At 39.4% G+C, this 13,250-nt stretch overlaps 1 protein-coding gene across 1 annotated transcript in view; it reads left to right on the top strand.

Moving 5' to 3' along the window:
• The window catches only part of KCNT2 (potassium sodium-activated channel subfamily T member 2), a 1,033,274-nt gene that overhangs the window by 928,798 nt on the left and 91,226 nt on the right, over positions 1-13,250 (top strand). Inside the window, exon 27 of the mRNA XM_069737282.1 lies at positions 3,452-3,752. Within this exon, the coding sequence (XP_069593383.1) occupies positions 3,452-3,752 (301 nt within the window). The remainder of the gene's footprint in view (positions 1-3,451; positions 3,753-13,250) is intronic.

Here is a 13,250-nt window from a genome sequence, read left to right as displayed (position 1 = left end):
CGGAGCTAATGTCCGGAGATTAATTGCCTAGAATACTACTTCCTGCAATTTGTGCCAACTTCCGTGGCTTTGTCCGGAGCTAATATCCGGAGCTAATGTCCGGAGCTAATGTCCGGAGATAAGTGACGTCAACAGTGTCCAGTGTCTGATTGTTTGCCGCCTGCTGCGAGCGACCAATCAGAAACGTGCCATACTGTGACACACTCCGCCCGCCATTTTGGTGTGATTTTTGAATTTTTACCTCACAGCAAGTTTCTACTGCGTGGAGGCGGGCCCAGTGATGTTGCTCTTCAAGCTCCTGCCGAATTTCGTCAAAAAAATGATAATACCATTTACCAAAACTATATATATTTAGTTGTGAAGTGGTTCAGTGACATTTTCACACCAATTTTGAACTTTTGTTTGGTGTTTTCTCCATATACTGCCTATTATTTTTGTTCTTTCTTACTATTATTTATTAATTGTATTATTCTTACATTTGAATAAATAAAGTATATATGGATTCTAGACTCCCGATTCTTTAGAATCGGGCTGCCATCTAGTTTTATATAAAAAGACTAAAAACGAATTGTATATAAATAATTGCTATTGATACAACTTTAATGACCCAAGTTATACAATGATCATATTATTTATCCTTTACAGTCACTGTAAAAATATGAAATAAATACAAACCAAAATTTTTACCTAAAATGGTGTAAATGAAAAAATCAACCCATCCCACAAATAATAAACAGCACCATATCTATTTTTTGATAGGTATTGTCCTAATCATACTAACCATATGAATTAAGTCAACATGCCTGATTCTTTGGAAAATCGAATTTGCTGACTTTGACGAATTTTCACCACACATTTTATTCATGGCAAAAACATTCATGTCAATCTCAATTTGTGATTACTCAGATAATACAGTTGGGAGAAAGGAGAGGGAGAACACAGGTGACCATAAAAGCTTACAGGTTACAGGCAAGAGAGAGAAGGAACCCCACTGACTATAAGAGCTTACCCTCAACAAGAGAGAGAAAGAGAAGACCCTGTTGGCCATAAGAGCTTACCCTCTACAAGAGAGAGAAAGAGAAGACCCTGCTGACCATGATAGCTTACCCTCTACAAGAGAGAGAAAGAGAAGACCCTGTTGACCATAAGAGCTTACCCTCTACAAGAGAGAGAAAGAGAAGACCCTGCTGACCATGATAACTTACCCTATACAAGAGAGAGAAAGAGAAGACCCTGCTGACCATAAGAGCTTACCCTCTACAAGAGAGAGAAAGAGAAGACCCTGCTGACCATGATAGCTTACCCTCTACAAGAGAGAGAAAGAGAAGACCCTGTTGACCATAAGAGCTTACCCTCTACAAGAGAGAGAAAGAGAAGACCCTGCTGACCATGATAACTTACCCTATACAGGAGAGAGAAAGAGAAGACCCTGCTGACCATGATAACTTACCCTCTACAAGAGAGAGAAAGAGAAGACCCTGCTGACCATGATAGCTTACCCTATAAATGAAAGAGAAAGAGAAGGCCGTGCTTACCATAAAAGCCTACCCTATACAAGAAAGAGAAAGAGAAGACCCTGCTGACCATGATAGCCTACCCTCTACAAGAGAGAAAAAGAGAAGGCCCTGCTTACCATAAGAGCTTACCATATACAAGACAGAGAAAGAGAATGCCATGCTGACCATAAGAGCTTACCCTCTACAAGAGAGAGAAAGAGAAGACCCTGCTGACCATAAGAGCTTGCCCTCTACAAGAGAGAGAAAGAGAAGACCCTGCTGACCATGATAACTTACCCTCTACAAGAGAGAGAAAGAGAAGGCCCTGCTTACCATGATAACATACCCTCTACAAGAGAGAGAAAGAGAAGGCCCTGCTTACCATAAGAGCCTACCCTATACAAGAAAGACCCTGCTGACCATGATAGCTTACCCTCTACAAGAGAGAGAAAGAGAAGGCCCTGCTTACCATAAGAGCTTACCCTATACAAGAAAGAAAAAGAGAAGACCCTGCTGACCATGATAGCTTACCCTCTACAAGAGAGAGAAAGAGAAGGCCCTTCTTACCATAAGAGCCTACCCTATACAAGACAGAGAGAGAGAATACCATGCTGACCATAAGAGCTTACCCTCTTCAAGAGAAAGAGAAGACTCTGCTGACCAGAAGAGCTTACCATCTTCAAGAGAGAAAAAGAGTAGATCTTGCTGACCATAAGAGCTTTCCCTCTACAAGAGAAAGAGAAGACCCTGCTGACCATAAGGAAAATAGGGAGTAGCATAAGATGTGAGTGTGGCATTAGTGCATAGGAAAAGTGAATGTGGTGAAGGGATTTAACTCTCAACTTGGGGAGTTGTGAATCAACGGGGCACAATTCCATAGCAGACTGTGGATTCAAGGTAATGCAATCAGGGGCAGCAATTTCAAGTGAGCTGCTGGCATCTCCTCCAAATCTGAACCTGGAGGCCAGCAATGGAGAGAAAAAAAGATAAAAAAGAAGATAACGTGTAAAATAAAAAATCCATCACGTTTCGGTTGTGTCCAGCATTCATCAGGTATGCACAGAATATCCGTGAGCGGGTTTATATACATATCCTACTTGGAATGGGAAGAGTATCCACCGGAAGACAGATGAAATACATATATTATATAACAATATACACTGTAAACACAAAACCTAGAATTTGAATCTTAATTTCTATTGCTTATTGCAGTCCCTCCCACCAAAAAAAGATAAAAACCATTAAATACTTATAAGCATTTAAAAAATTATTTAATTAAAAAATAAAGCTCATCTAGATGATAACACTAGCTACAATAATGGCTAAATAGAAACTTTGTGGCTCTTGGAAAGCAAAACAAATAAACAAAAAAAATAATAATATTAATAATAATAAAAATGCCAGAGTGAAAAGCTAAATGTATTAGAAGTTTGTCAGAAATTGTACCAAAATTTAGGGCATACAAATATATTATTTGCTTTAGACTCTTTTACACTTTAGACTGTCAACAATTTTGAAGTGGCTGAGAATGAAGGAGAGACAGATTTAATAATGGTACTCAATTGAGTAAAGAGTCTTGCAGAATGTGACAAAGTTACCGTGCAGAACGCACCACGGCACCACGCTCACACTATTTTGTTGAGTTGTATCCTTACAATCTGAATTTGTGATCATTAATTTGGGGCAGAAATCTTTGTGATTTTTGATACTTGTGCAATATTTTGTTACAAAGTCAGCTCTGCTCTTTTATAAGCCAAATTGGGCAATAAAAATACTGTCGTGTGGGGCATTTACAGAACACACACTCATAGTTATGAGTATTCTTTAACTGATTCTTTTTGCCAAATAAAACAATTTTTCTGCCTTTTTGACTAAAAGACGTGCAGAATATTTGGATGACATATCCACTTTAAGATCTATTTAAGAATGATCATGGAATTATTTTCTCATTTCAGTCGCAGATATCTATCAGTGTTGAAGAATGGGAAGACACAAAAGAAACCAAAGAAACATCATCAAATCGTAACAACCATCGAAATTCAACATCCAGTGACCAAGCGGACCACCCTTTACTGAGAAGGAAGAGCATGCAGTGGGCCAGAAGACTAAGTCGAAAAGTTCCAAGACATTCCAACAAATCAGCCGAGAGGATAAGTCAACAGAGGATGACATTGTGTCAAAGATCAGAAAGGCAAGAACTTGCAGCATTAGTAAAGAACAGAATGAAGCATCTGGGTCTCTCAACAGCAGGTTATGGTATGTTCAACATATCTAAAATAATTGTGTGCATCATGTGATCTCAATTACCTTATGTAGCTTTATATATGCCAATTTAGCTATGGATTACGCATGAGCAAATTTCTAGACATTTGTTTAAGAAGATTCTTTTGTTCTTTTGAATTGGTTGGTAGATTCCATTCATTTATGTAAAATACAAGTGACTAGCACACTCCAAAAATGTTGTGATGCAAAGTGGGGGTTTTATTTACATACAGTATTCACAAACGTTTCGGTCGTTACTGGACCTTCATCAGTGTGCTAATATACTAGTATGCTTAGAGAAGCCCCGAGTAGCAAAGTTAGATTGCATCAATAAGAAGCCTGAAGACATATAGGTCGCGGAGGTAGGCACAAGCCGCAGAGATACAATGGCGTGTCACAAGTGACACTAACTGCTGGATGGAGCAGGAGCCACGCGGAATGTACTGCCAGTATGGGCTGCAAAATAGTGCGCATGAGGTAGAAACAAGCTACTGAGATAGGGTAGTGTGTCACGGACTGACACTATCTGCGGAATGAAGCAGGAGGCACGTGGTATGTACCGCCAGTATGGGCAGTACATACTGCCCATACATACTGCAGTACATACTGCCCAGCAGGCTCCTGCACTTGCGGTGGACACCGCGTGTTCCTGTTGCTGATGAGGCGGATAGTGCGCACTATTCTTGCAGCCAAGACTGGCAGTGTATACCGTGTGGCCCCTGCTTCATTCAGCAGTTTGTGCCTACCCCTTGAGCACTATTTTGCAGCCCATACTGGCGGTACATACCACGTGCCTCCTGCTTCATTCCGCAGATAGTGTCAGTCCGTGACACACTACCCTATCTCAGTAGCTTGTTTCTACCTCATGCGCACTATTTTGCAGCCCATACTGGCAGTACATTCCGCGTGGCTCCTGCTCCATCCAGCAGTTAGTGTCACTTGTGACACGCCATTGTATCTCTGCGGCTTGTGCCTACCTCAGCGACCTATATGTCTTCAGGCTTCTTATTGATGCAATCTAACTTTGCTACTCGGGGCTTCTCTAAGCATACTAGTATATTAGCACACTGATGAAGGTCCAGTAACGACCGAAACGTTTGTGAATACTGTATGTAAATAAAACCCCCACTTTGCATCACAACACTTTTGGAGTGTGCTAGTCACTTGTATTTTACATAAAGGCTTGGGAACCTATGACCGTGCACCTCCTCCTTTTGGCTGTGCTGAACATTTTCTATATAACTAAGGTAGATTCCATTCAGTCCAAATAAGTTTCGTATGACTCAAACTGCTTTTATTGCAAAGAAAATAGTGTTATCATGCACTGAAGTTTATCCAGACACCAAAGCATTACAGACTAAGTCAGGGGAAGGAGTTCAAAAGAAAAACCCTTCATACTCACCAGTCCTAGGGCCTCACTTGAACTTTGGTGCTGAGGCCAATGCAATCTCTTGACCTTGTGGTCCTTAAAGCCAGAAGAACCCTGCAGAGAATCAGGGAAGGAGGCAAGTGAAGAAATAGGAAAAGGTGGGAATAACTGCTTTTGTTTTTATTTTATCAATTTTCAGCTCTCAAATTAACACAGGAAAATAGTGGCCCTCTGGCACCTGATTCATTAAGACGTGCACACCTATTAATGAATTAGAAGCATCTCCATAGTAGCATCTGTATCTGTGCATCTTGCCACAACTCTTACACCAGCTAGAGACTGGAATAAGATTTGTGGTATAAAATATGCCACAGCCCACCATGATCTATACAAGTGGATATTGCCATTGTCCCATACCACCTGTCCTCCACCACTTTTTGGCAGAACTGTCCAAAACTGGTGGGAAATCAACACCAGAAGTTGCAACAGTTTTGCACTACCTCACATTCCACAAAGACTTTGTAATGACTCCATATAATATATGAGTTTCACTTTTTGTATTGAAGAACTGAAATAAATTAACTTTTTGATGATATTCTAATTTTGTTGGATGCACCTGTATATATAAACACTCGGGCCCTAAATTATTAAAGTCTTTATGCCAGAAATCTGTTGTGAAACACTTTGAAAAGTTGCAAAGAGAGTCATCTATTTCAAGTGTTTATTTCTGTTAATGTTGATTACTATGGCTTACAGCCTATGAAAATCCAAAAGTCATTATCTCAGTAAATTAGAACACTTTATAACACCAGCTGGAAAAATTATTTTAAAATCCGAACTATTGGCCTAGTGAAATATGTATTCAGTAAATGCACTCAATACTTGGTCGGGGCTCCTTTTGCATAAATTTCTGAATCAATGCGGCGTGGCATGGAGGTGATCAGCGTGTGGCACTGCTGAGGTATTATGGAAGCCCAGGTTGCTTTGATAGCAGCCTTCAGCTCATCTGCATTGTTGGGTCTGGTGTCGCTCATCTTCCTCTTGACAATACCCCATAGATTCTCTATAGGGTTAAGGTCAGGCGAGTTTGCTGCCAATCAAGCACAGTGATACTGTTGTTTTTAATCCAGGTATTGGTACTTTTGGCAGTGTGGACAGGGGTCAAGTCCTGCTGGAGAATAACATTTTCATCTCCAAAAAGCTTGTCGGCAGATGGAAGCATGAAGTGCTCTAAAATTTCCTGTAGATGGCTGCGCTGACTTTGGTCTTGATAAAACACAGTGGACCTACACCAGCAGATGACATGGCTCCACAAACGATCACTGATTGTGGAAATTTCACACTAGACTTCTAGCAGCTTGGATTCTGTGCCTCTCCACTCTTCCTCCAGACTCTGGGATTTTGATTTCCAAATGAAATGCAAAATATACTTTCTTGCAGAGTGAGTCAATGACTGCCTTTGAGACATCTGTCAAGTCAGCAGTCTTCCCCATGATTGTGGTGCTGACGAAAACAAACTAAGGGACCTTTTTAAATGCTTAGGAAGCCTTTGCTGGTTTTTTTTTGTTAGTTATTATAATTTACTGAGATAATGACTTTTGGGTTTTCATTGGCTATAAGCCATAATCATCAACATTAACAGAAATCAACACTTGAAATACATCACTCTATTTGTAATGACTGTATATAATGTATGAGTTTCACTTTTTGTATTGATGAACTGAGATAAATTAACTTTATGATGATATTCTAATTTTGTGAGAAGCACCTGTATATTAGTGCTAAGCTTCTTGGATACTTTTTCATTGAACATAAAGTGTACACTCAAAATATCAATTTGCTTACACGTTGGACATTGATAGTAAAGTGATATTTTTTTACCGAAAGGGTAACAGTCCTACAAAAAATGTTCTTGGAGCCTTATTCTGACACCATTGCTTCATACTAGCTCCTACGAAGATACTCCAGTATACTTTTCATTGTGAAAATAATCCAATTAATTTTCATCTTCTGTTGATAGAAAAAGAAAGGAATAATACTAATGGAAAGGTGTTATAGCAGCGAGACACTATTGATCACACGCATAGTGAGTAGACATACTGTTTGCAGTTTGCAGTGTGCTGGAATGCAATCCTATAGAAAATAAAAGAGACTGTCCGTCGGAGTTCAAGTGGTTAAAAGGAAAATATGAAAAACAAATCATAGAAAAACATGTTGAGATATCGTGAAATATTTAAAGAATGATGCTCTCAGACTGATATATTAGGTTACATAGTTATTTCTTTCCATTACCTTGTCAATATGTACAAAAGCGCCATAACGTACGAGAAAAATTGATTTAATAAGAGATTGAAAAGAAAGCAACGTTTTGAGAAAGAACATTGAAAAGTGTCGATGTGATGCATAGAGTCTGAGTATAACCCAGAGTTTATTTGACTGTCAGGACAATCCATCAGCGCAGCACATACGGGGACGTTAGCCGAGAGATCAATTTTTGTGCTGTTTGGAGCGGTGTATAATGATGGTGATGCACATCTGCAATGTAATCCATTTCTATTCATGAAATGGCAATGGAGGGATGTGTAATATATTCTACAAACCATTCTTTCTGGAGCTGTCTTTTATCGCTCCAGGATGTAACATTCCTCCCGTGAGTTTTAAAAGAAGATTGAAAGTATTTCTTGTAAGAATTTATCACTCTGATGGACAGAGATACATAACCCTCTTGCTTTGTAAAAACAAAACAAACCTTTGTTCCAAGGCTTCAACCTCGGTTCCTTCTTTTCAGCCATTTTTTCAATTTAGTGGGAGCTTCATTTCTTTAAGTCAAATATTTACCCATATGATATAGCTGCTAATCTTAAGTACTGTAATATATACATGTAAGTACAATCTATATAAGACGGGCTACCTGCCTCACATGCATTCAGTCTAATACAATGTATGTGTTTTGAACATTCCGCCGTTTCTGGCGAATCTTGCATTACATAAGTAGGGTTGTAATTTTAGGGGGGATTCAGAGTTTGCCTTCTTTACTGGGTCATTTTTAGATCAATTTTGTCCATCGCCCATCTAAATGGGTTGACCAAAACCAACAAAAAATTGGTTAAAGTAATAATGTGCCATAAAATAATGAAAACAACATTGCTCATCTTGTAAATCTGCCTCTGCTCCACTTCCACTTCACATTCGCCTTCATTTACTTTACCAAAGTGATAAAGTCATGGTAGACAGCAGATACAGTGGTCAAAATAGGGCAGCAATGCATAATAATCGCAGACTACTGAAGATCAGCAGGATGTTCTGCAGTGGGTAAGTAAAGCTTTTTCATTGTTGAGGCCTATTCTTCCTCCTCCTTCCCGATCTTAAACCATGTTGCTGATCATTGACAATCATTATGAAAAAAATCCCAAAATTATCACTTTAGAATTCTAAAGGGTGAAATTATGCTTTTTTGTCACCAAGGTTCTTTTTTTGTCACCAAGGTTCTTTTTTTGTCATCAAGATTCAAAAGACCCTTGGTCAAGAAATTGCCAAAACAACCTTTCCCCTTCCACTGTGGCGATTTTGAAGTGATTCGTAACGTGACAAAGTGGTGAAGTTTACCCTGCGCATTTATTTTATCCTTAATATTGCAGTTAGTATAAGGAATTGTCTATTAAGGATAACACATTAGCTCTAAGAACACAGATTTCACATGTTTTACATTTGCCTTTTTTTTTTAAATCTGTCAAAAGCTGTACAGAAAATCATTTACTGTCACATGATTTAGTAATGTTGTATTCAATTTATTTAAATTTCCCAGAGGAGCATTGCACGGGGAATAAGCCTCCTTACCTTGACAAGCCAGAGCTGGTATGTCATTCTCCATAAGGAGAAACGTTACCCCTTAGACCCCAGTCCAGAGCCTCTCACCTAGCCAAATCAGTTCTCATGCTTCTCACTGACGAGGGCCAACAGTCCGAAACACCGTGTCTGCGAATTGAGATACTGATTTGGCTTTTATCCTAAGTCATATTGCACGACTCGTTAAAGGGTAGATTCTGACTTGTAGGATCGCTACTTACAACAGGTGGCGCTATTGAGTTCAAGTCCTCTTTTTCTCTGAAGAGGCAATTTGCATAATGTTGTATTTGTGAGTCTACATTTTGACACAACAGTGCACTTTTCACAATGATCACTTCGTCAGCCATCACCACTATTCCTGTCCATACATGAATGCCCTCTGACAGTAAGGTATGAAATGGGAGATTGCACTATTGCCTGCTGAAGCCATCTAATAAGAGCCTCTCTGATCTTGAGCAATAAATATCATTGATGCACCCCTGTTTATTATCTTTAATGAATACTGAGTTTTGAAAGTGTAAGAGGTAGGATGCGTGTGTTTATTTGGGAAGAAGCATTGTACTCGAACTAGACTGTGTGCAGAACACTTACGGATGGATACATAACTGAATATGATGTCCTATGAGTACAAATAAACATCTGTACAAGATTCCAGTAGATATTTTGAAATTTGAATTTGTCGGGTTCACTGCAGATTCCCCAAAAATTAAATTAGTTTTTGCTGATAAAAGAGAGAGACCAAATTAGCGCTGAGTGGTTTAAAAGAAATTTGTCAACAAGTTTTTGCCATTTAATCCAATAGGAGCATAGTATAGGGCAAGTGAGCCTGATTCCAGTGATGTCTGGCTTAGTTTACTGGATGCAGCAGTTGTGACACAATCAGAGTTCGCAGATACAGCAGGTAGCAGAACTGAGAAAATTAACTCTACCCACACCATAACTATCTATTTGTCTATGGACAGTGAGCTGCTTATCAATGGAGGGGGAGTTGTTGGACCAGGGCTCACAAGAGCTGTAGTCCAGCGGTGATTATCTCCTAGTGATAAAAACTTCCTTATAACTAAACAACAGCACACAGCCTAATTATTGACACATTAACGATTTCAGTGTTTTAACCCTGACTCGTGCTGTTCTCAGATTACATGGAAAAACCTGCTGACAAATTACCTATAATATTGTTTTCCTTGTTTACAGTGTGTAAAGTATACAAAAGGCTGTTATTAAGGTTCTGTTAGTGCAGTATATCGGAGATCAATCAGTTCACATTTTCACTGAGTGACTATGCAGGTCCAGCACTTCTCTATATAGCACTAAAAGCTTTGGATTATTATAAATACAATGATACTATTGTCTATAAGGTTCAGTACTGTAGTGGTACACCACAAACCACGCAAAAGGTAATTTTACCACTCACTGATGCTTCAGCAATGTGTGATATGGTCTCATGTATACTTTAGTTTGCGATCCACATGAATAACAAAGTGTTTAATTTCATGGGGAGCTGTGATTTTATGGAAATTCGCCTCACAGTTGTTCCTCTGCTAGTCTATCCACTTATCTCTATACATTACCATTAATTGCTAAAATAGGACATAAAAATGGTGCCCCTTGAGTAGCAAGGAACCAAAAAAATCCAGCAGGTTCATAGTCATAAGTCCAGTGTATTAGTAATGAGGATCACTTTCTCTGTGTCTTCGTCCCTTTGGGTGGTGGTAAACAGTCTGCTTTTCGGGCACACATGTCAATCACTGTCCTTCAGGCCCATTTTGATTTGGGCATTTTGCCATTTTTTGTATGAATCAATATTTCTTACAGAAACTACAAAGTCTCATAGAATAAATTCTTCTAATCCTGGCGGATTTGTTTCACTTGGAGAAAATAATGAATAATGCTAAACTGTGGCTAGCTTTGCTGTTTATTTATAACCTCTTTATCCAGTATGCGGTTGGATACGATGATGTAGCTCTAAATCTTCACATAATCGTCTAGCATCCACAGTTTTACGTAGCAAGAATATTTATCAATGATTGGCACAATGTATCATTTAATTCAGAGCAGCCACATGGTGTCCACACAGGCCAGATATGTACTGTATACTTTATCCTTTTCCTGGAGTACTCCATCGTTAGACATTTATGATATGTAAATAAAATACATTATGTTTGCGAGATAGTACCTTTGGTAAAGTGAGAAGGAAAGTAGTACGGTTGAAGAAAAGAGGGAGGGGCTGCGCTAGTAAGGGAGATAGAGAAGATGGTATGGAAGAAATGAAGGAAGAAAGGAAGGACATAAAAAGATAAAACAGAAAAGGTAGGAATGAATAACAAGACAAAAAGTATAACAATAAAATAGAAATATCACTCTTTTTCAGCATTAGAAGTTCTCCATGACACAACTGCATTTTTGCTATACACAAATCCTAGCTCCAATGTCAGGCATTACTCCCTAGTTCCACATTTTTATAAATGATCTAGATAAGGGAACTGAAGGTAAACTGATCAAATTTGCAAATGATGCAAAGCTACGAGGGATAGCTAACCCTAGAGAAGACAGAAAAAGGATTCGGAAGGATCTAGATAAGCTTGAACAATGGGCAGCGACTAATAGAATTGTATTTAACAGTGAGAAATGCAAGATTTTTTCATCTGGGCAAGAAAAATGAAACTATTACTAAGCAACAGCATGTGTGAAAAAGACTTGGGTATACTAATAGATCACAGGCTTCACATGAGTCAGCAGTGTGATGCAGCAGCAAAAAAGACAAACATTGTTCTAGGATGTATTAAGAGAAGCACAGAGTCTTGATCACATTGAGTAATTATCCCCCCTCTACTCTTCCTTGGTCAGGCCATATTTGGAATACTGTGTCTAGTTCCAGGCACCATGTTATAAAAAAAGACATTGAAAAACTGGAGCAAGTTCAGAAACGTGTTACCAGGATGGTGAGCGGACTGCAAAGTATGTCCTGTGAGGAACTATGAAAGAATCTGGGAATGTTTAGCTTGCCAAAAAGAAGGTTAGGATGAAACTTAGTGGCTGTCTACAAATATCTGAAGGGATGTCACAGTGTAGAGGGATCATCCTTAATCTCATTTACACATGGAAACACAAGAAGTAATGGAATGAAACTGAAAGGGAGAAGATACAGATTAGATACTAGAAAAGTACTTTTTGATAGTGAAGATGATCAATGAGTGGAAAAGTCTGCCATTAGAGGTGGTTAGTTCTCCTTCAATGGAAGTCTTCAAACAGAGACTGGACAGACATCTGTCTGAGATGGTTTAGTGAATCCTGCATTGATCAGAGGGTTGGATACGATGACCATTGAGGTCCCTTCCAACTCTAACATTCTATGATTCTATGCTCCTATGTACAAGAATATCTACTATATAATTGTCTAAGAGTCACTTCTGTCTTTCTGTCTGTCATTCTGTCTGTCTGTCACAGAAATTCCAAGTCGCTGATTGGATACGGCCAGCGGCCGCGAAGAATCAGCGACGGGCACAGTCCGGCCGCGAAATGGCCGCTTCCCACTTTCCTCCAGTCAGTGCCCCCTCCATACTCCCCCCCCAGTCAGCGCCCGCTGTCCACATAGCGTTGTAGCAGTCTGTTAAACTGACTGCATTACACTGTGTCATAACACGGTGTAACGCAGTCTGTTAACGATGCTATTAACCCTATGTAACAATTTTTTTTACTATTGATGCTGCCTATGCCGCAATAATAGTAAAAAGATCTAATGTTAAAAATAATAAAAAAATAAAAAATCGTGATATACTCACCTTCTGGGGCCTTTCCAGCTCCTCGCAACTCTCCGGGGCTCCGGGCCATGCATTGCGGTCTAGCGAGATGATGACGTAGCGCTCTCGCGAGACCGCTATGTCATCATCTCGCGAGACCGCAATGCATTCTTGGGAGCGGAACGTCGCGAGGAGCATAGCTGAACGCCTCACCAGGATCCGGGGGCCACCGGAGGGTGAGTATATAACTATTTTTTATTTATTTTTTTTTTTTACGGGGATATGGTGCCCACACTGCTGCATAGTACTTGGGCTGTGTTATATACTGTGTGGCTGCTATATACTACGTGGGCAGTGTTATATACTATGTGGGCTGTGCTATATATTATGTGGGCTGTGCTATATACTACGTGGGCAGTGTTATATGCTTCGTGGGCAGTATTATATAGTGTATGGGCAGTGTTATATACTATGTGAGCTGTGCTATATATTGCATGGGCTGTGCTATATATTATGTGAGCAGTGTTATATACTACA

The sequence above is a fragment of the Ranitomeya imitator genome, chromosome 8 (genome assembly GCF_032444005.1).
Source record: "Ranitomeya imitator isolate aRanImi1 chromosome 8, aRanImi1.pri, whole genome shotgun sequence".
NCBI classification, from domain to species: domain Eukaryota; kingdom Metazoa; phylum Chordata; class Amphibia; order Anura; family Dendrobatidae; genus Ranitomeya; species Ranitomeya imitator.
Note: the sequence above shows the minus strand (reverse complement) of the source record. Positions and strands in the feature narration are given on the sequence as shown.